Source organism: Battus philenor, unplaced genomic scaffold, assembly GCF_028537555.1.
Source record: "Battus philenor isolate CCGP_79_NKW_IND1 unplaced genomic scaffold, ilBatPhil1.0.hap1 SCAF_26, whole genome shotgun sequence".
Taxonomy (NCBI): domain Eukaryota; kingdom Metazoa; phylum Arthropoda; class Insecta; order Lepidoptera; family Papilionidae; genus Battus; species Battus philenor.
Window position 1 is genome coordinate 7,074,916 of NW_027181689.1, and position 23,375 is coordinate 7,098,290.

Consider the following 23,375-nt stretch of genomic DNA (forward strand, 5'->3'; position numbering starts at 1 on the left):
TACTGTTTATTTGGTTATTTTTATTCTGTGTGTATTATTTCAGGGGCAATATCACCGGCGTTGTCGTTATCCCACGCGTCGTTGGCCCAGCAGCTGCTGGCGCGTGGCGGAGTAGTGGGCGGCAGTGGGGTGTTGGCTGGCGGAGTCCTGCTTGACCCTGCTCATCAGCAAGCAGCCGCTGCAGCAGCTCACCATGCAGCTCACGCGCATCTTGTCGCTGGGATTCATAGGTCATATCTAAACTATATAAAGAAACTTTATTATCTCATAGGAATTCTACCGTTTTTACTATATGTCCTATTAATATATCTTATGCCAGAAGAGCCCGATTTGGTAGATTGGGTGATGAAACGATGGTGATTCTATCACATTAAGCACTCGTATAACAGAATCCTTCACGTTGGTTCCCTACGAGTCCTGAGCTGTAAAAGCCCACAAGAAACTCAGATACAGATATAATTCATTGTCTGTGTTAAATATGGTTTAAAATCCTTCACATTGTTATAGGATCTTTTTTTTTCAAGTATTTGTTCATTAACTTTTAAAATTTATTATGTAACAATTGAGAAATATTACATCGGAGTGTGTTGTAAAACCGTACACACTTGATCACAAAATTCAACAAGAATTCTTGTACCATTATTGTGTTTATCTCTTTTTTATTATATTTATAGAAATATTTGCGAAAGGTTCCACTAAGAGAGTCATTTTCTATCTAAGAGTAGATTATATCAGTATAAACCAATAACAAAATAAGAACTACTTATAGCTCTATTTATTTAATTTTTCTATACATTAATATTTTCCTTTGTTATTTAACATACGTTATAAAGCATTTCAACGTTTAATTGTGTAAATATGTATAGTGGATTAAAACAAACAATTTATAAATTACAAATTATCTGACTGTAAACTTTTTCAGATCTCACATATCTTCACCTACACAACTTCTGCTGGGCGGTCCAGTAGACGTCAGACAAGGTCTAGGTCTAGATGGTAACCCTCCGCAACACATGCAACAACCCCCACAGCAGCCTGAAATCACGAGCGTCATGGAAGCTGATAGGTAAGGAATAAAACGATTTTTAATTACGAATAATTATAGCTACAATTTTCACATAAGCGTCTAATATATACATAGTTTAAATAGAACCTATACAATAGTGTTTTTTAAAGCTACCTCTAATCCTCTGCCGTCAATTGATAGAGACCTTTTATATTGGTTACATTTATTATGATTTACTTTTTACATTATTCCTTACCGCAAATTCCGCTATATTTACAGTATAAATACTATATCTAGTATCTAATTACTTGAAAAAGCTTGTTAGTATGTATGTATACGTTTGAATTTACTGCATACTGTATAGAATGAATACACACTGGTGGTAGCAGGTAACAATAATTAAGAAATACAAAAGTGCGTGTAAATTTCTAGTCAAATAAAGATATTTTGAATTTGAATTCTGATTCTGAGGCAGAGTTTATTCCAAAGTACCACTCACTGGACAGAATAGATTTGAAATCGGATTTGTGAGAAAGACTAAGTAGAAAACGATCGTAGTAAACTTTCACGGTTTGACTTAAGGAATTGCAAGCAAAGGTGGAAAAATGACCGTGCTAAGTTCGTCGACTTCTTCTAACAGTTTACTTATTTACTACACTTATTGGAAATCTGTCTAAAAGTCTATGTTCAGCAATGATGATAATTTAATTTAATGATGATGATTTGTTCCTTATTGAGAGAGTTAAAGCTTGCAAAAGCTCGTGCAGAAACGTCATCATCTATCACTATTACACAATATTTAATAAATATATAATGAATATTTGCAGTGCATCAACGGCGCTAAATCAAAGGAAGTCGCCGCAGAGTCTCATGTCCCATCGGGAAAACATGCACAGCAATAAACCACTGTCAGCTGCGGCGGAGAGCACCGTCCACGACGGACTCGACTCCAAAGACGAACCGGGAGACTTTATAGAGACCAACTGTCATTGGGTAAGGGTGTACATTTAAATATTAGTCAATTTTTAAGAACTCTGGGTCACCGTTTGACTTGTTATTTAACTAAGCTTGAAGCTGTCTCTTGAGTTTCGACTCAGGTTAAATTGTAATTTTACCGGATTGAGATTTTAAGACTTTTTGCTCTGACCTTATGCACTTTTGGGTCAAATTATATATAATTATTAAAATGCAATATGCAAATTTATTAATAATTTTGTATATCGCATTTTAAGAGTTCTGTACATTAAAACGAGACTAATAAAAACTGAAAAAAAAGAAAACTCTAGAAGATAAGATACTTACGACTAACCTTTTGTAAAACATTTTCCAGGTGGACTGTAAACTAGAATTCCCCACACAAGACGACCTGGTCAAACATATCAACACCGATCACATACACGCGAGCAAGAAGGCGTTCGTTTGTCGATGGGTCGGCTGCTCCAGGGACGAAAAGCCTTTCAAAGCCCAATATATGTTGGTGGTCCACATGCGAAGACACACTGGCGAGAAACCGCATAAGTGTACCGTGAGTATATATAAAACTATTTTCTAACCACATCAGATATAACTAATATAAAAACTACGAATACGGTGAAAATATAGCTCGATTAGGATACCGTCAAAAGGAGTAGAGTAATTAAAATTTATTTTAAAAAATGCTAATCCTGTATCTGTCAATTAACCAAACTGAAAGAGAAATAACAGGAGATAAACGAAATATAACGATCATTCAAAAGGACGATGTTTTATCTGTAAGGTGCCTACTACTGAACAAAGATCTCCCAAAAAAAACCGGTTAGAAGCGCCATGTATAAGTGTTGAATAATTAAAATTATTAGAGATCAATGGAGCCTGTATACCTCAGTGAACGTCATATGACTAAAATGATGATGATGATGATTTAGCGAACCTATGGGAAGCAACAAATGGTCTCAAACGTTGGCACAGCGAAGGGCCCAGGGATGATTTGGCTTTCCCGCAAGAGGTGTCCAGGGGCACCTCTTTATTTTGAAATAAATCCTGGACGTATATTTTGTATAGAAGTTTTATCCCTCCAAAACAGAAAAAGCTTAAGTTATTATTTAAGGCTAGGTTATTATTTAATATATAATTTTGATTAATATTATTTAATTTGAACTTCTCTTATAAGTGTTTCTGATAATTATACTTAACGTGACTTAGTTCGAGGGCTGTTGTAAAGCATATTCGAGACTGGAAAACCTGAAGACCCACCTACGCAGCCACACCGGCGAGAAACCTTACACTTGCGAGTACCCTGGCTGTGCTAAAGCATTCTCCAACGCTAGCGATAGAGCCAAACACCAGAACAGAACGCACAGTAATGAGGTATGTGGCACTGATATATTTTTAGAGTCGTTTCTTATTTTATACACATTGAATAGAAACATTACAGTTTACATATATATGGTACTTACATTATATGCATGGAAATTAAGAAATATGGTAAGATCGCTAACAAAATATAGTTTTAGCTGCCTCCAGTCCTCAGCAGACTAATGGCAAAAAATTCTCAGCTTACAATTTTGTTATAATATACTTATTGTTTTATCTATAGTTACGTTTAGACTAGTTCCTTGTTTATTTTCTTTTAATTTCAATTTCTACAATTATACTTTTTCGATTCGTTATTTATTTTTCTACACATTAATCCCTTGTATTACATTTCCAATTCCTAATATATTTTACTCTAACTTATTTGTGCAACTGATATCTTCAACAACAGTATTAATACAACGCTTTTTTTCACCATTTATAAGCGAGTGTAAGTAGCAGATAATCTTTCTAAATTAGTGGGCTTCAGCTATTGTAAATACACGTAAAGATATGTTTACATGCCTACTTTTTAAAAAGATACATAGTGATCTGATTATATTAAAATACAGATACCTGCACATAGTATATGTCAATGAAATCCAAAAAATTGTTTAATTTCTAGTTTCTAAGTTATTAAATTGAAAAAAGGAACCTTTTTCAATAGCTTTTGAAGTTACTTTTGTACGATTTCTTAATTAACATGATGCCAGTTATTTTGAAATGAATTAAAACAAATAAGATCTACTTATTCCGTATTAGATTCAAATTTGTTCCAAGCAAATTTTATAAAATTTTCCTTTGTTATATAATAGATTATACTTCTAATGTGCGATTTCAAGCCTTACCATTCTTCCTGTCTAACAAATAAAGTTGTTATTTACGTTATAATTTCCTCTTCTCCGGTGTTATTTACTAATTCAGTTAAGAAATAATTCAATAAAGAACAGATTTAAATGTTTAGGAATCAAAATTAAAAGTAACACGTTGTTTATTGGCACACTTAAAGAAAGACTTAAATAAATATAAGTTGTCAATTTTGTTAATTTTCAGAAACCTTACGTGTGCAAAGCGCCCGGATGCACAAAACGGTACACGGACCCATCTTCGCTTAGGAAGCACGTGAAAACTGTCCACGGCGCTGAGTTCTACGCGAGCAAGAAGCACAAAGGTATGCGGTTTACCATCTTACACTCATCCTACCTACAACTATTCAAAGTATACAAGATACAAGAAGCTCAACTAAATAGCATTTAAGAAATTGTACAGGTTATGTCGATTTTCGCACGTTTTCCATGCAAGCAGATAGATTTGAAATGTATCCCAACAGAGGGAATGCGGGAGTACGTTTAAAAATCAACTGTTGCCCGAAATACTCTCGTATTTCATTGCCTTAATACTCTTTCACTATTTAGATTGCGTGTTAATGGGATTTTAATATTTGTAAAGAGGTTTTAGCCAAGCGTTTTCAACGCTCCGTCATCTCAAATCCGTGGCTGCTGTAATGTCAACTTACAAATAATGTTATTGTCGGAATAAAATCAAGTTTTCCAAAACGATGTAAATTTCTCATGTTGATGTGTTTTTGACTTCAGGATGCAGTCGCGGTGACGATTCAGCTGAATCAGGTGGTGGAGGCGCTGGTTCGTCCCCAAGATCCGAAGAGGGCGGCCCTCCGACGGGCAGAGGGCACGCGTCCTCCGCCTCCGTCAAGAGCGAAAGTCCCGCTTCTCCACTGCCTCACGCGTTGCATACTCCGGCGCATCAGGTACATGAACAATGAGTCAATACCTTGTTGAGATCATCTCATCGGAAGACGATAGATGCGAGATGGTTCCAATTGGTGCCATTGCAAACCTATGGGGGATTTCATGTTCAGTAGTGAACATCTTACAGTTGAAATGATGAGGATATAGATATCTAGTAGATAAACACTTCATAAGATGATGTATTTATTAACCGTGTTACTATATAATTTGATGCAGTATAATGTAATAAATGTTACAACTGTTTGGATACAAGTCTACACAGATAAAAGTACGCATTGTACTGATCCCGTCATCTCGAGGCATTTTTATTATTAATTCAGCCGTAGCCCGTCCACTGTTAGATTTCGCCGATAGATTTACAAAAGGTTCAATTGAAAGCGAACTACAATCAGAACCTTCCGAAGACATTAACAAGGTTGTCTGTTGATCTTGATAAGAAAGAGGTAGTAATAATTGGATATATATTAAATGTTACAATTTGTACCCGTAGCTGTCGGCGCAATGCGGCGGCGAACTAGACTTCGGTGGTTCAGGACTTGGCGGCTTCAGCGATGAGAACGGCGCTCCTTACTTTAGGCTCGATGGCGAGGTGCGTATTACTCTTTAAGGTTCAGCCATTGGAAGTGATGTAAATTCTAATATAGTTTGTTTGTAACATAGTGTATATTAACACCTGTACCATCTGAAATTTAATTTATCTCAACCTTTGCTACTTTCGTTGTCACACCACGTTACAATTATCGCGACACTCCATGGAAATATTTCTTCAAAAAATCTAGATCCCTTTCCTCTGAAAATAATGTACAATGAAACGAGTTTTATACTAATTGATTTAGGAGATTTTTGAAGCTATTTAAATATTTGGTTTGATACTATAATATCAGTATTTGAACTAGAATATTTGAAATTCTTGACACTATTTTATTATTTATTTAATGTATTAGTACCTCTATGAATCACGATTTTTGGTTTGTTTATAGTTACGTCCCAGGTCAACTTTCTGGCCGGAGTTCTTGTTATGGGTTGGATGGTTATATTTTCTTCTATATTATATAATTTTCTCTAGGTGGAACAGGAGGTGGTGGGTGAAGTGGGGCAACTGCCGTTGATGCTGCGAGCGATGGTGGCCATTGGGGAACCGCGTGCACACCATGCGCCTCGCTTCGGACATAAACTGGCTGCAGGCGCACGTCTTTTACCACACCCGCACGACCTGCCGACCGGTTAGTGCATAATAATTAGTTTTTACATAACGATGCAGTGTTTGTGGTTAAGAAGTGGGTGAAGCGACTATGGTGATAGCCCGCCGTAATGAACTTGTTTAACGTAATTTTTTTTTGAACGAAGGAAACTGACTTATCTCAATCGATTTGCAAGTTGAGGTGTTAGTGGGCTACCCATATAGCACGCAGAATAGATAGCCGTTGGTGCCTTAAGGTTCTATATCTGTAGAATGAACGTTGGACACTGGATGCGAGCCGCTTTGAACCTTTCTTATTAGAAATCTGTGAGGATCAGCAGAGATTCAGCAATAGATTTCCTACAGATATAATGACGATTATGATTCTTAAAATAGAAATATTTCACGAAAACATTTGCAATAATTGTGTTTTTTTCTTCGTATATTTAATTTTAATATAAAGACAAACTTAATTTGAATTAAATAAAAAAACTTTGTTTACAGGTGGACTCCCTGGTAGGACGGAACTGGGCAGCACAAATGTAGCGGTAGAGTTGAAGACCGGACTTCCTAACACGAGGCGGGACTCGGGCATTTCTTCAGGCAGCAGTCTATATAGCGCTAGGTTCGTATTAATGATTTTCAATATACGAATTAAATCAATTATTACCACCTTGATCTCTGAAAAATGATATATTTATAATAACTTAAATAATTTACATCAAGAACAACTTACAGGTCGACAACTATACTTAAGACGATATATAAAGACTTGACATCAATTTTTATGTTTCCTATAATGTAAAATAAATATAATAAACAAATTATATTCGTTCTTAACATCTATAAAATTCATCTATTATAAACGAGGTAATAGCCGTCTATTATCATCAGGCGCATTAAAAAAAAAAAACAACCATCTTACCGCACAAGACTTTAATTACCGAAATATCATATTAGCTCACATAGACAAGAGCACATACGTACGTGTAAACCTGCCCTGTTCATTTCTTTATTTGAAAGAATTTTTTTAATGTAAAGGAAATTTTGTAAATAAAACAGTTTAAAGACTGAAATTTGTGCAATTGTCGCTTTCCAAAATTTCCTTGATGATGTTTTTAGTCAATGAGCTTATCTTTGTTGCGCATAAGCCCATCCATATGTCCACTCTGAACATAACCTTTTTCATACATGATCCAATTACATTGCCGTCCTCAAGTTTGCACCTTTGGCTGTTTTGAATACTAATTTAATAAAGCATTTCTTAAGTCTACCCTATATATATATATATATATATATATATATATATATATATATATATCTGAATTACATCTCTTATAACCTAGAACTTTTTATTTTATTGTAATTTTGTGTAAATGTACTCAGCAATTTAAGATGAGACGTATAAATACTAACGTTTATGCAACAGGTCATCGGACATCTCGCGCAAGAGCAGCCAGGCGTCTGTTGTGTCGGGTGCGGTGGGCACGATGGGCACAGTGGGCGCGGCGCGTCTCGCTTCGCACCAGCACACAGCATATGACCAACTCTCGCCCGACAGCAGTCGAAGGTTAGCATATAGCGCATAGCCATACACAATACCCGATAGCTCGTAACTTATACCCATTTTTCTTGCTCATATCACCTTGGCGCATTTATTTTCAATCATCAAAAACAGTAGTGTAATAGTGTGGAGGCTACTTCCAACCGGTTCTATTAGAAATCTCTGGGAAGGCCTATATGTAGCACTGGACGTCTTACAACTTGTAAATTGAAAAAACATTGTCAATCTTTTCTTATTTAAGTAATTAACGGAGTGATCGATTCCTCTTATCTCCTATTCAAAATAAACTTATATATATTTCTTCGATATAATCAACCCATGCAACTAACTGTAGCTAAAATAGTTATACTTTGCCAACAAGCAATAAATTTAAAAGTCCTGTAAGTATCATATATATACATTTTCTAACACCGTTCGTTCGGTGAGGTGTTTAACAGTTAATTTTATAAAAACAATTTACTAAAATTAACATTAATAGAACATAGTCCACAATTTAAACCTCAACTAATCGAAATGACAATATGTGTTAAATTTTAAAATGAGTATATAACAAAAAATATATATTACATACTCTTACTTAATATTACTTACATTGTTAACCGGGGAAAACAATGTTTAATAAAGTCTAAAATATACAATTTGCAAACAATTTTACAATGCACCTACCACCATAGTATAAACAGTGTTTAAGATTCTGTGGAGTGTTAGCGAAGTGGGGTGAGTGTGTTGATGAATTTGCGTGAGGAAGCTTCCATTTCTCACTTCTTCCCTTACTCTTATTAATAATCATCAAGAGAATGGATACTATTTCATCCTATTGTAGCATTAACAAAATTAAATACGTGAATAAGACATTGATAAATTTTTGTCTACCTTAATATCATTTATACTATATTTATAAAATAACCGCAAACTAATTTAGACTCATTAAAATATAAATAATTTATAAACGCAATGTAACTTTTTTGATGTTTTCAAATCATTGAAATCAATGACGACGGTCCTGTCTTTATAAACGAGTGGTATGTGAAATATTGTTGCCCATGGCTCATGAAAAAGGAGAGGCCTTTGTTCAGCTCTGGATGTCTTACGACTGATGGATAGATGGATACGTTTAAATACAATTTACCTTGGTTACAGATCTAGTCAAGTGTCTTGTGTGGGTTACGCTCCGGCACCGTCTTCAGCCCTCGCTGCCGTGCAAGCCGTGAGGACATCGCAGGGCAATCAGGTACAGTGCTTATAAGGAGGAAAATGAAGATATCGTGAATACTTATAAATATTCTTAATGTTATGTTCATGTTATTGATGTGTTAAAAACTGTAAAAAGAAGAGAAATGATTACTGGTACTTGTATTCTACACAATACAATTACTAGAGAATGTTCACTTCTAAAAATAAATTCTTTAAAAAATTAAAATTCGTTAATGGCTACTTTCGGACTCGAGGTTCAGCCCACTCTAAATGATTTTCATAATCTCAGTAAAGATGTGAATGTAATTGGAAAAAAAACATTTATTAATAACCATATTTACATGTATATAAAGATTATTTGTAACAAGTGCTAAAAGGAAAAATAAATTTATCATCATCATAATCTGAGTAATGTATTTTAATCACTTACATCAACCAATGTTGCAATAATGTATATTCTGGATGATATTTCAATTTGTACGCAGGCTGTGCTTCTTCGTGGAGTTACCTGCTCTGAAGTGAGGGCAGAGGAATTGGCACTGGAGTTGGACCCCAACGTGCAGGTGAAAGAGGAGGCGAGACGGCTGTCCGAGCAGTCCAACCTGAGTGACCAAGCACAGGGCTATCAACCGTATCCGTGCGCCGCTGATGAAGTGGTGAGGAAAATTTATATATGCTCTGTATACTTTAGCTTATATACACCTACTTCATGACTTTGAAATATGGAATATTTCTATTGGAATACGACAGGCCGATAAGTTTTGGCAGTACATGGTCTGCAGGGACAGATAGAACACAATTGTATTATAATTAGGTTATTTTGTATTTTACTTTTACATTCTTAAAGCCTTTTTACCCTGTATATATAAGATTTCCATCTATACTCGTGAATGGACTCCGAGAAGGCGCTTATTAAACTCGCGAAGTGGGCTTCGGAGAGCATTTACTCGCATATAACTGTCTGCGTATATTCATTCATTCATACAGCATATCCTTATCATCTACTATATAATATTTGCAGGGAGATGCTCCCTTCCAGTTCAAAACTGAGGACGACCACGAATCCGTGACCTACAAAGAATCTCGGTCCAACTCCACCAACACCGTGGTCATTACCACCGCTCAGGTTCATCATCCTAATCAGGAGGTCAACTTAGAACAGGTAAATATGGCATGAAATTAAATTTTTGCCAGTTTCTTATAATATCTTTTATTGGAGGTCGTTTTATGTTAAACAATACAAAGGTTTTATTATAAATAAACAAAATTTAAAGGGAACTTTAAAGTTGTAAAAATTTATTTTTAATTTTAGATATCTAGATTTATTTTAATTTTTATACGTAAATATTTCGCCACGTTACATTTCGAATTTATGATACTTGACTTAATTTTTTCCGTTTTATTTTACGCAGGTCGCCGAAGGTGAAATGGTAGAAAATAAGCTGGTGATACCAGACGAAATGATGCAATATCTTAACCAATCAATATTGGGCACCGACTCGGTAACACCAGCGAAGACCGACTCCACCGCGAAGGAGGCCGAACCCAAGGATAAAGACGACACAACCAAAGACAGTAAGAGTGATGTCAAAAATACAAACAATTCCAGTGACAAAATCAGTGATGTCGCAACTAGTGACGATTCTCTTCTCAAAAACCTAGGTGCCATAGGAAGTGATCTCAACATAAGTGATATTCCAGTTGATTTAAGATCGTTAGACGTTAGTATGTCGGGTAACAGTGGCTCTCTTTTAGCTAAAACGTCGGAAGGCAAAACCACTCCGCTACAAGAACAAGTCATACCCGAGATTATAGCGGACAAATGCGAACAGGAGTTTACCAAGCAACCAACCAGTAATGCGAACAAAAATCCGCTGCAATCGCTGCAAACCATGACGGCGAACCAAACGGAGCAGTCAAATAGGATGCGAATGAATAATCCTCTACCTCAAAAGACGGCGATGAGCCCAAAAACTATTGTAATGAGTCCACAGAACGTGCTAAGTCCAAGTCTAGCTCATAGCGTGCTAAGTCCACAAAGTCTTCCGCACAGCGCAATGAGTCCACAAAGCGGAATGAGCCCACACAACATGCAAAGCTGCATGAGCCCCCACGTGCCTCATGTTATGAGCCCTCCCAGCGCGTATAACGTCATGAGCCCACAGAGTGTCATGAGCGTCATGTCGCCACAACATAACGCAATGAGCCCACAAAGCATGCAGAGTCTTATGAGTCCACAAATGCCAAATCAAATGATGATGAGTCCGCGACACAATAACATAGGTAGCCCCATGTCGCAGAACATCGCTAGTCCAATGATGAACATTGCAAGCCCCATGAGCCACGGCATGGCCAGTCCCATGCACCCGGGCCTGCAAAGCCCCCTAACCAGTCCCATGGTACAAAACATGTCCAATATGTCGATGAACGGACCGCCAGCGCAGACTCAGACGCAGAACATTATGATGAATATGAATCACAATCAAAATCCTATCGCTGCAGTTCCGTATGCAAACAATCGACAGACGTGCAACGCGAAAATTGTAAACAAAAACTACACTAACGTTCCTAATCAATACCAAAATCAAAACTACGGACCGGCACCGCCCTATCCAGCTCAGAACCAGAACATGATGCGAAGCCATAATCCACCTCAATACCAAATGATGCATTACAACCAAAACCAAATGTCGCCGGGGCTTGGAGTACCTATGCAACAGACCCATCCTGGTATGATGTATAACAATCAAACAATGAACTATCAATCCGTTAACTATCAGAATTCGAACAATCAAATGCAGATATCCCGCTCGTCCGCAATGAGCACCGACAATAGTGCCAACATGCGGACTATGAACAGTTTTTGCGAGCAACATAACCAGATGCCGTCGCATAACGCTTATAATCAAAACATGCAGTATCCTCAACCACCGCCATACAACTCCGTCGTAAACGCAACAAACGTGATGGGTCCGCCACCGCCGAAGAACAACCACCAATACAACCAAGCGATGATGAACAACAACCAGTACTACAACCATCAGCGGCCGTACAATCAATGGGACTACCCGGGCAACCAGTTCAATAAACACAACATGCAGAAATCCACGCAGAACTCAGTCAACATGTCGACGGGTAGCCAGAAGCCCATGAACGGCACGAGAGCATCCATGAATTGCACTCAAATGGTGAAGACTGACCAACAGACGGACTGCAGCATGAACAGTGTGAGAAGCCAAAACCAAGCTAGCGAAGTGCAAGTTTGGGATATTTCCCAGTCCCAAATAGATGCCTCGAACGGCAGAAAGAAGAACCAGACCAACACCATGAGGCAGGATACGTATCAGCGTACACTAGAGTACGTCGAGAGCTGCGAGAACTGGAAGAGTTCGGAGATGGTATCGAGTAGTACGCACCCACTTCAGGGCGGCGACAACATGGTGGTCAACGATCTGCAGACCTCCCTCTCCTCGTTCTATGAAGAAAATCAATACTTGCAAATGATACAGTAAGTCAAGTATATTTTTGTTTTAAAAATTATCATTTGGTAAAGAGTTTTAACACCATATTGTCATAAGTCGTTGAAATACAACCCTGTATTTTTATATTAAAGAATGTTGTATAAGTGTTGCCGTCTGTATATTACTAAGTACACTAAAAAAGTACATCGAAAATTTTTTATCAACTGTAAACATTGTGAATCTAACGAATATTAAATGCCTAAATAAAATACTGTCTAGTTCAATTACGTATGACTTAGGCTAATTACTTTTCGGGTGTGATTATTTGAATTTAGTAATTCAATAATGCAAAATCTTGGAAAATAAACAGACGTAATTATCATAGCTTAGATTTTATAGCAAAATTTTATCACAAAATAAATATATTTGGTCAGATAAGAAATGACACATGTATAAAAACTGAATTTTAATGTTTGTCAAACTTTATAAATGCAACTTACATCGTGAAACAAGTGTAAGTTTCATGTGAATGTTACTTGCATTGACGTAGTAAATATTAAAAATATATCATCTTGAATAAACAAGAAAACAATGGTTGTATAACTGCTATATTTCAGACTGACTAATTATAAAATTCTAAATTTAGTTCGCTTTTAGATTTCAAAGTACATTAATAATTAAAAAAGACAAAAATGCTACAGTTTCTGTAAATAGATGTTAAGTTTTATATTGATCGTCTTCCATGGTTAATTAAGTACAATAATTAGTTATCACGTTTTAAATTTAATTATTATTAATTTTCATTAGTTTTCATAATTGTACAGATAATATATTTAACGCAACGAATCAATATTGTCTGTGCCTTAAAAAATAAAAAATATTGACAGCTACTTAAGTGCCTTTTACACGAATAACGTTTGAAGTGACGCTTAATTGATAACTGATTTTTGAAATACTATTTTAAAATGTAATATACTTTAACAATAATCGAACAGTTTTTCTTAAAACTGGTTATATGAATAAAATCTACATTGTTAAATTCTACCTATAGAATAAGCTATGTATATAATGTTTTACTTAGAAAAGCGTACAAAAAAAACGGTGAACATCTTTCCTAAAATCCCGTGCTAAAAAAGTAATATTGAAATCTATATTACATTATAATTATAAAACGAGAATAATTCCTTTTTATTAAAAACAAAAATCTAAAAGTTAGTGTAATCAAAATTTAAATCATAAATATTAAACATATAAGAATACATACTGAATTAAATTAAATTAATTTTGTAACTATATATTGCCGTAACTATATATATAACTATATATTGCCGACCAAAAATGCTTATATCAGTATATATATATGTCTATCTGACATATATACTCGCAGATGTCACAATTGTTGGGTTTTGTAGGATTTCGAATTCCCACTGTTGTATTTTGTTGCTGTTTATATAATGTTGTGAAAGCAGAATTAGAATAAGAATTATGAAAAAAATAGGGATTCGTGTTACAATAAAATATCCGTGTACAAAGTGTATTATATATTTTTTTTTTTTGGTGAATCGCATTGTTTGCGAATGTGTCTAAATTTTAAAAAAACAGTTGAGTGTATATCGCACTGGGTTCTCTAATGATCTAGTTATTTCATGTATTAAAGATAGCGTAAATTTGTTCTTATTTCTACGTAATGGTGCATGCACGGTACATTTAACTTTAATGAGATATTTAGAAATATTGTTGTACAAATTATACACACTTTTTTTTAGAATTTTTACATTGTTAAATAAATCTTCTAGTTAGTAATTATACTATTGTAATTTTTATTCATAGCTTGTTTTGTAATTAAAGCAATATTATAGATCTTAAGAGTTTCGTGGACATCGAATCTCTTAGTTTAATGTTTTATAATGAGATTATTAGTTTGTAAGTTTTTGTTATATTATTATTTAAAGCCAGACGTATCGAGCGCACAACATAGTGCTGTAACAGAACAAACTCCTATTGTGTAATAAATTATTGTTTTTTTTTTAAATGTAAAATGCATTTGTAAACCTGTGAGCGATATTTTAATAAATTTATTGAATAAATGTCCTTATCACTGGAATCGACTTTTTATAAAACCTTTTTTTATAGCCGTGTTCGTAATAGGAAACTACACGCTTGCATCAAATTTTTGATGCGCCTTGTCGACAAAGGATTAGGTATTAAAAGTTTTACAGTATCCGAGGACGCTGATAGAACAAAGGTTAAACATGTAAGGAAAACACTGTACCGTTACCGTGTTTGATTACCGCCGCTGCGGGCATTGACAACGGAGCGACCGATGTTCTCTAACCCTCTCGCGAATACTTAAGGCGCGATACCGAGAGTTAAGACATTTTTTTAACTTGTACTGTGGTCCAAGCGGCATTTGCAGATTCGTTGAGTGCGGGCGATGGGGCGCTAAGGATGCTTATCCTTTACCTCTCTTAACCCTTTCACGACCACGGGGACACCGGTGTCCCAAGCAAAAATCATGGATTAATTAAATATTTACGTAACCATTGTAAATTATTTTTTTGTTTTAATATTTCGGAAAGTACCTTTTTATTATTTTTTACTGGCAATATAGGATAACTAACACCGTTTATTGTTTATCGTCATTGGAACGTTGAGTTCTTATGGCGCGAATGATCTGCTGTTTGGAATAAATAATAGATATTGTAAAAGTGCTTTTCAAGTTTTTACAGTGTCAAATTATCATTACCTGTTAAGTAAATTGTTATTCTAAATATTCAGAAGTAATGTATTTATGTTGTATTCTGTGATAAATCGTTATAAAGATTATGGGACACGGATGTCCCTGTCGGCGTAAAGGGATACTTTTTATACGGAATTTCTTAACTTTTGACCTGGTGATATACCAAAATGCTATCATTTTCTTATTCATATTTTTCTCAGAATATGTTTCGTAAGGGACTTGGAGTTTTTGAACTTCGAAAAAATAAGAATTCTTCAAATGTTTGTGGGCGACAATAGCGATGAGGAAGATGACTTAGTGCTTGATGATGAAGACCAAAGACTTCTAGTACAGGATGATGACCAAGGGGTATTTGATGTCGAGGTTGAAGAGACGACGACTCTTCAACGGCAAGAATCACCTGAACCTTCAACGTCTCAAAAAATCAATCCATCTAATCATTAACCAATCCATCAACAACAGGAATTGTTTCGCCGAGTACCACAAATAACTTGCCCTATTATATTTATATTATTCATAAAAAAGTAAAAAAGAGTACACTAAGTAACAAATGTACATTATTTACAGCAAAACAGACTTACCAACAAGTAAACCAAAATTTAGAGTTTAAGTAGAAAGTAACCCTTAGCGACCATAGGGACATATTTGTCCCATAAATTTCCAAGAAAAATGTAAAACTTTTTTGAATTTTTAGTATAAATTATGTTTTTAGGATGCCTATTAATTCATTACATCTAGCTAAATTAATTAAATAAGGTACCGTAACCTTATGGTCCTGAAAGGGTTAAGGTAACGAAGCACGAGGGCTCCCAGGAGGTGTTTCGACTCGGGCCACTACTTACTACAATTTCACTGGATTGGGAGGCGGTCGAGCTCTTAGATTAGTTTGGCGGAGATTCCATGGAGAAACTGGACTCGCAGGTGCCCGCGAGGATACCTCGGCATGAGCAGTAGAGAAGAGCACCTTCGATTTGGTCGGTTACGATTATCTGACTAACGCTACCCTTTCGGAATGAACTAACTCTGGGAGAAGTGACGGAAGAAACTTCAACTACGCTTCTTTCTAGAATGATCATCAACCCATGTAATACACAAGTCAACCGCGATTCCGACGAGACTGGTTGGTTTTATATTTTCTATGATGCCTGTTCTAAGTTGTCCAGAGACTCAAATGCATATTTTAGTCACAAGACGGTGCGGCGACAGTCTGAACGGGAAAATCAGCAAAGTCAAAGGTATCGATGCCCGTTTTAAGAACTGAGCGATCGTTTGCAGTTCCTAGTCTATGTAGTCTTCATTGCGCACGCACCACGGATTTGCTTGCTCAAAGCTCGGGTCTCCGCATGTAAAAACGGGTATGATTGTAGCTTTACAGAGACTTTATTGGACATGGAGTAGGAACAACGTATTTTATATGAGTGAATACTTTTAAATGGCCTTCTTATGTTCATGTTGTATTATTATTATTTAATCCATCTGTATCTCGCGAAAATTAGTAAAAATAAAAGAAAGTTAATCATTTGGAACCAACACCAATGAGCATAGCCGAAGTTAATATTATGAAGTTTTCAAGAGCGCTCCTAAAGCAAGCGGCCATTCTTTAAATCTGAAAGATATAACCGAAATAGAAGCCGTTGTCGTGCACATTCCGGGCGGCCGCGTCACCGCTCGCTTCGGAACAGACGGATTATTTTGGATTACGTTGCCAGCACGCGTTGCTTTCGCCTAAACACTGTTTGGATTCTGCATTCGCACAAAATAATAATCTTCAATAACCCACTTTACTTACTATTTTGTAATTTACACAGCATTTAGATTGATAAGCTATCAAAGTTCGGTGACATCTTTACCCTTTTCTTTCTACTTTTTTCTTTACCTTTTTAAAAATCAAATTAAAACCGTTTGTAAATACACGTTTGTAAATACGATGTACATGCTTCTATGTTAGATTCCATAAATTGTGCTATATATACTAATTTGCTACATGTGTGAATTCTTTAAAGGGGTAAATTAATAGATTATTTGTAAGCGAAAAGCTTTAAGGCAACCTATTTACAATCTGTACATTATGATCACTTAGAAATATTTTTTTTTCTTTTGGAATGCGACAACAACTTCTGAAAGAAATTTGTAGAGACAGACAGTAAACGATAAATAATTTTAATATGTAGCTATCCAAATTCTCAAAACGTTTTATCTTGCTATATGACCATCACTGTATTTATTTTGCTGAAACCATAGATTTTTAGATGGCTTGTACTACTACTAGCAAGTACATTCATTGATAGCAAATAATCTATACATTAAACAGTTTAATGATTTCACGCCTATAAATAATTTCCTTTGATTTTAAGGAAATGATAATCAAAATGAAGCATATAGAATATATATTTTTTTTAATTTTAGCTTACTTCATGCCAATACGTTGATACAAATTATTATTAACACCACTTATTAGTAATGTGGACCTCATAGAGTTAAAAAAAATCTGTAGACTTTTACAAAAAGAGTATATAGTTAATAAAGTTTAGGTTAGTAAAATTATTTATACAAATAACGTACAGAAACTAAAAAAGTTACATCCAGCTAAGGGACGAAGCTTCATACGTTGTCACACTATTCTTTTCTGAGCTGTAGTGAGTGCACTTGCAACACTAATTTTTACATAAGACATGTCCTTGACATAGCAATATTCCTTTTATCAGCAGTGGGTTTAGTTATATTACAAATCAAACGAAAAACATGTCTGTCGTGCGACAAGCCTTTTAATATCCTTGTATTTAGTTTATTCAAAGTAAAAAGTAATAAAGTTCGTAAATAAAATAAAATTATCTAAGTGGCAAGAAGTGTGAAGCTCGACTCTTTTTATAGGTACTAAACTTCCATTATTACAGTTTCTGGAAGTAGACCACTGACCGGCAGGTGCAGCATAGAATGCTCATAGGTGCGACGGACGACATTGTTAAAGGTGCCGGCAGACGCTGCTTGAAAGGAGCATATTATAACACGAAATCGGCATAACAGTGCAGTACAAGATCTTGTTATACGCTTCCCTATGCTGATATGTACTCTTTATTGATATTACTTACCAATTTTAATCATAACTTCACGTCGATAGTGATCACGCATGTATAGATTAAGGAAGACTAAACTAATAAAACTCGTTTGATTCAAGTACATCCTGTAAGATTAGAGCGTACTGACAAACCCTTATAGTGTAGTATTTAATGTGACTTATTCTCTAGTTGTTTGATTACAGAAGAAACTTTCTACTCTATAGCATAGCCGCTCATTGCAAAGCATAGGACTCCGTTTATGCTATCTATGAGGGATATACTATAATCTCCACATTTGGTAGGCGGTTTGATGATCGCAGTAAAGTGTTAAGGTAACTCGCAAAGAACGCTGCTGCCGATAACCTGGAAACTTTTTTGAGAGTAGTGGCGATCAAATAGTTAATGAACAAAATGTGAATTATATAAGTTTGTATCCCGGGAATCAAACCCGTGACGATTACGATGGGCAGCCACCATCATCATCATCATTATTTCAACGAGATTCGTAGGATTTTATACTGCATTTCATACATCAATCACTTTCAAGCAATCAAATACTTGACCGTTTTAACACTAATTTGTAAATCAAAAGAACGGAATAAATCTTACAAGTTTTTCGGAATTAAACATGTTCTGCTACCTCCCCTTATCAATCCGTTGGAAAATGTCAGTTACTTTCAATAGACTGTCAATAGACCTCCTCATTCCTGATTTGATCTCATGAAGAAATCCCGAAAGGTTCGTTGAGCGATTGTCAGCTTGCTAATGAAATCCAAAATGAGAAACCATGCCGTAAACTAATACTGGTAACTCCACCTCATCGCAGACTTTCGTCTTAAGGCACTGAGGGATATTAGACAAAAAGATCTTTTGTAGTTTCCTGAAAATGCTGAGTAGGGCGATTGACCACTTTCACGAGGTTGAGTTTGCGTTGTTTAGCCCAGGTACATACGGATTAAAAACTTCAACAAGGCCAGCCACTTATACCAAGGGTGATATCAGACACTCACCTGTTGCTAAACTCGAATGAGGTCTTGGAGCATTATGCAGAGTTCTTCCATTGACTTGTTTATAATAATCGTATGTATATCTTATGATACTATAAAATTTAAAAAAAATGTCTTAGTTTTTTAATCATCGTTCATTTAAACACTGTTAATATAGATAATAAATAAAAGAAAAGTCTAAACGAAATGTCATAGTTTCCAAAGTAACCCGAGATAGAAGCACCTGTGGAGTTAACCTCTACATAAATATAGACGGACGAAAATACACAAGAAATTAATAGCCGAGAGTGAAAAATAACAAAGATATTATACACTTGGCACTGCGATCGCACAGCCGGTGCCCGCAGATCGAGGTATTGCGAAATTACAGATCTTTCGCTGTTTTTTTGAATCTATGGGATATATTGCTTTTATTTACGCTGTGTGGTGATGACAAATGATGAAATTTTAAAATAAAATATATACTTAATTGTCATCTTTAATTGTTATACTTAAGAAAGTTGTGTTTAGCATCAAGATCCAGAGTAATAAGCCACCGAGCGGGATCGAGATAGTATCGATACCGAACAAAGACAGAGTGTGCGAAAGCTTCATTTTGACAGGTATTATGGCTGACACCATCTCTGGATGGTGAAGAAGGTACACTGAATATATACGAATTTACAGAAGATGTGATTTTTCGACCTACATTGTATAAAGTATTTGAGAGGGAATTTGGGGCGAACGACAACACAAAAATCTGCTGTAGCTTGAGAAGAATTCTTAGCATATCTTGACCCCAGAAAGGTTAACTCTTCCCTGGAACATAATACAGTGTCTAGGACCACCGGTGTGTAGAATGAAATCACAGTTCTTATCAAAATTCAGAGGACAACCATCACGTGGGTTTAAGTGGAAAGAGAAAAACCCAGAATAAGATGAAATTTTATTCTTTTATTCATATAAATACGAGTCGAGTTTTTTCTACTAGTCACTTTCACAAATATCATCAATACAGTAATTTTAGCAATATCTTAAATAGCCTGACTATCACTTTATACTCCCACTTATCACTTAACGCAGTTACTTAACCCATTTATGATGATGATGATGTGTTCAGAAGATTTCACTAGACCATAAAGAATACATTTTGGATAGCCACTTCTTTCCTCTAAAGGACACAAGCGTCATCATGTACCCTATCACACGAGGTCAGAGCTGGGTGATGTCTCTTTAGGGGTTACTTCATTCCTGGGACATGTCTCTTAATATTCTTAACATTTTCCTACATCTTATATAAATAGTGGTGAAACATTAATTAAAAGTATGTCATGTTGATTGACTGGTGTATCAAACTTAAGGAAAACAGTCCTATTTCATGTAAGTAAACAAAATAATATTAATTCTAAACTAAGGTAAATAAATGTAAAGAGCAAAAATGAAGAAACAATAATAAAAGAAAATGTAAATGTAGGATCCTGCCGAGAAGGCGATGGTAGTGAGGCGATGTACAAAAGGAAAGGTAAGAAAAGGAGTGCAAGATATTGTGAAAGGAAAAAAAGGAATGAATGGAGGATATTAAGGAGGTTGAGAGAGAAGTGTAATAATTCAGTATACATTATTAATTGCATATATATACTCCTGTCTCAATTAGGTCCATATATTATGTTTCTGCTTAACCATGGTAGTGAAAAACTAGAAGTCCTCGAAAGCGGGGACATTTAAAAAAAATATATATTACATCTAGCAACTAGCCTACAATTGTCTTGGGGTATCATGTTGCATATTACGAGCATCGTTGTTCACTATTCCAGAAGTGAATCAGTGTAGTATTGTAATGGAACACATGTCTGTAGGAAGAGCTTCGCAAGTATCTCTAGTTCATCGTGATGAACTTAAATTGCGTACCGTAAAACCCATTCATATTCAATGAAAACTTATTCCACATTAGTTAGTAGAGCTATAAATATTACCTACATTTATTGTTTGAGCAAAGATGAAACGAGCATAGATTCGTTACATTTTTACTAGCCAATATGTTTTTAATGATTCACTCTTATATCTAAGTGGACTTCAAGGAGATGATGTAATAAAATTATTTGATATTCGCAACATGGCGGATACATCGCTTTGTGAGATACGATGGTTTGCCGCCAAATTTAAGATCAGTAGTATAATATATTATAAATACTTTTATCTGTAATGGCGCTCCACATTACTAATTCACATGATTTTGTTTCATCAATTTACGGTCGGATTTTTATTTATTTCTAACTCTTGAAAGGCACTTTGTTATTTAAAGAACGGCACTTTGTAGCCTTATGAGGCCCTGCCGTTAAAACTATACTAGAAAAGTCTATCATGCACACATTTAAATAATAGTAAAAATTATAAATATCATAACCAAATGAAAAAAAAAACCTTTGTCTAAACTGTTTCATATCTTCATGAATTAGTTGATGGTAAAAAAAAACTACTGTTGGACGATTAGTAATAAATATAATTAAAATGAGCTAACTTACAATGTTTATTGCATTTTACACATCATTACACCATACGGGCACGTCGCGCTGCTGTCAGGCAATCAGCACCGCCAGCGGCACGAGGATACCCACGAAGAGCGCGGTCACGGACGCGATCTTGAACTTGTGCTCTCTGGTCTTGACGCTCAGGTAGGCCTCCAGTCGCAAGAAGCCGTTCACGTCGTAGTTGAGGCGCTCGTATTCCTTAAGCTGCTCTATGAAGCCAGGGTTTGGGTTGATGAACCGGCGCCGGTTGCGCACGAAAGCGAATGCCTCGTCGAAGGTCAGGTGGTACTTCTCCATAATAAACGCGATAACGAGCGTAGCGGATCGCGAAACGCCGAAGTGACAGTGAACAAGAACATTCCCCTTCTGAATTCCTTCTTCAATGAAGGAGTTAGCCATAGGGAAGTAGGGCAGGAGATTGGTTTGAGGAGAGTCATATGCCCTAATGAAAAGTGTTGTAACACGGGGATTGGGGAGAGCTGACTTCGGTATTTTATGAGTCTCAACGGTGAGTACATGGGTAATGTTAAGGCATCGGATAACGTTTGAGTCGACAGCTGCTCTTGCATTGCTCAGGTAGAGGCCGGGCACGATCTGACTGTAGCACGATTGCGTGCAGAGGTCAATCTTCTCATAGACGACTTTCCTAGACCATGTCCTCAAGCCGTTGAAGGCGAGAACAGGGTTAGGGATGCTGAGAAATGCAGCAACCACGGCACTCCTCAACATCACCATGAAAAGTTCCCCCACGCTCATGCTATGATTTCCATTGTTCCTTACATTTTTACTTTTTTTGGTTACGGGTTTTTTAGCTTTTTTTTAACTTTTAACAGTACTTGCTTGATAATTTTGACGTGACGTTTTTGAATGGGTTAGTTGACAGATGTCTTGTGTTTTTTTCTGCTAGAGCCAGTTGCTGAACGACTGAACATAGTGAAAATTTATGGTTACATCTTTAAAAAACCGATCTAAATTTTATTAAAATTTAATATAAAAATAACGTGTATATTGTTAACAGCCTTGTAATGCTGTGTTTGTTTAAACACGAGATTCAGGAAAAAAGAGGCTACAAGCAAAATAACACGGATACAACACATTGATTGACACATGAGACTACATCTAGGAATTTTGTTGAACTATATTTTGCTATATTGTTTGCAACCCGTGATGATCTTATAAGCATATTGTTTACTATAAGCGCATAGCTTATCTCGTGATTGACTGGCGAACGTAGAACCTCGCTTTTTACGATAAGTCAATAATTAGTTAGTAAAAAATTATAATTTGTTTTTTTCTATTGGAATGCTATAATGCTTTTTAATAATAGCCAATAATTTTGGACAAAAAGACTGTTGCGACAGTTAATATAAAATAATTAACGTATTGCGGAGTAGTATTTAAGTAATGATTAAATATTTACCGAAAAATCTTTAAGCTGAGGTAAAATTACTAATATTTTAAGGTTTTTCCCACTATGTATATCATCACCAACAAATGAGCCAAAATGTGCACGTAATGATACTGTATTTGTTTCGTCGCTTCAGTAATTACCATTCGGCG

At 35.7% G+C, this 23,375-nt stretch overlaps 2 protein-coding genes across 3 annotated transcripts in view; one reads left to right on the forward strand and one right to left on the reverse strand.

Moving 5' to 3' along the window:
• The window catches only part of ci (cubitus interruptus), a 121,616-nt gene extending 107,007 nt beyond the window's left edge, over positions 1-14,609 (forward strand). For both annotated transcript variants that reach the window (XM_068768539.1, XM_068768540.1), the window contains exons 7-21: positions 44-230; positions 923-1,066; positions 1,834-1,999; positions 2,337-2,531; positions 3,188-3,352; positions 4,391-4,508; positions 4,933-5,105; positions 5,597-5,695; positions 6,173-6,329; positions 6,791-6,911; positions 7,716-7,856; positions 8,991-9,081; positions 9,530-9,700; positions 10,066-10,206; positions 10,457-14,609. In XM_068768539.1, coding sequence (XP_068624640.1) covers positions 44-230; positions 923-1,066; positions 1,834-1,999; positions 2,337-2,531; positions 3,188-3,352; positions 4,391-4,508; positions 4,933-5,105; positions 5,597-5,695; positions 6,173-6,329; positions 6,791-6,911; positions 7,716-7,856; positions 8,991-9,081; positions 9,530-9,700; positions 10,066-10,206; positions 10,457-12,556 — 4,169 coding nt within the window. In that variant the 3' untranslated portion in view covers positions 12,557-14,609. The remainder of the gene's footprint in view (positions 1-43; positions 231-922; positions 1,067-1,833; positions 2,000-2,336; positions 2,532-3,187; positions 3,353-4,390; positions 4,509-4,932; positions 5,106-5,596; positions 5,696-6,172; positions 6,330-6,790; positions 6,912-7,715; positions 7,857-8,990; positions 9,082-9,529; positions 9,701-10,065; positions 10,207-10,456) is intronic.
• Positions 14,610-21,863: 7,254 nt separating this feature from the next.
• On the reverse strand, positions 21,864-22,571 carry LOC137925135 (uncharacterized). Its single transcript, XM_068768519.1, has one exon. It carries the CDS (start codon positions 22,569-22,571, stop codon positions 21,864-21,866), a length of 708 nt encoding a protein of 235 aa, XP_068624620.1.
• Positions 22,572-23,375: the final 804 nt, after the last annotated feature.

What these genes read in the sequence shown, in the direction of transcription:
- LOC137925135 (XM_068768519.1), bottom strand. Translation starts at nt 22,571, where the DNA reads ATGAGCGTGGGGGAACTTTTCATGGTGATGTTGAGGAGTGCCGTGGTT.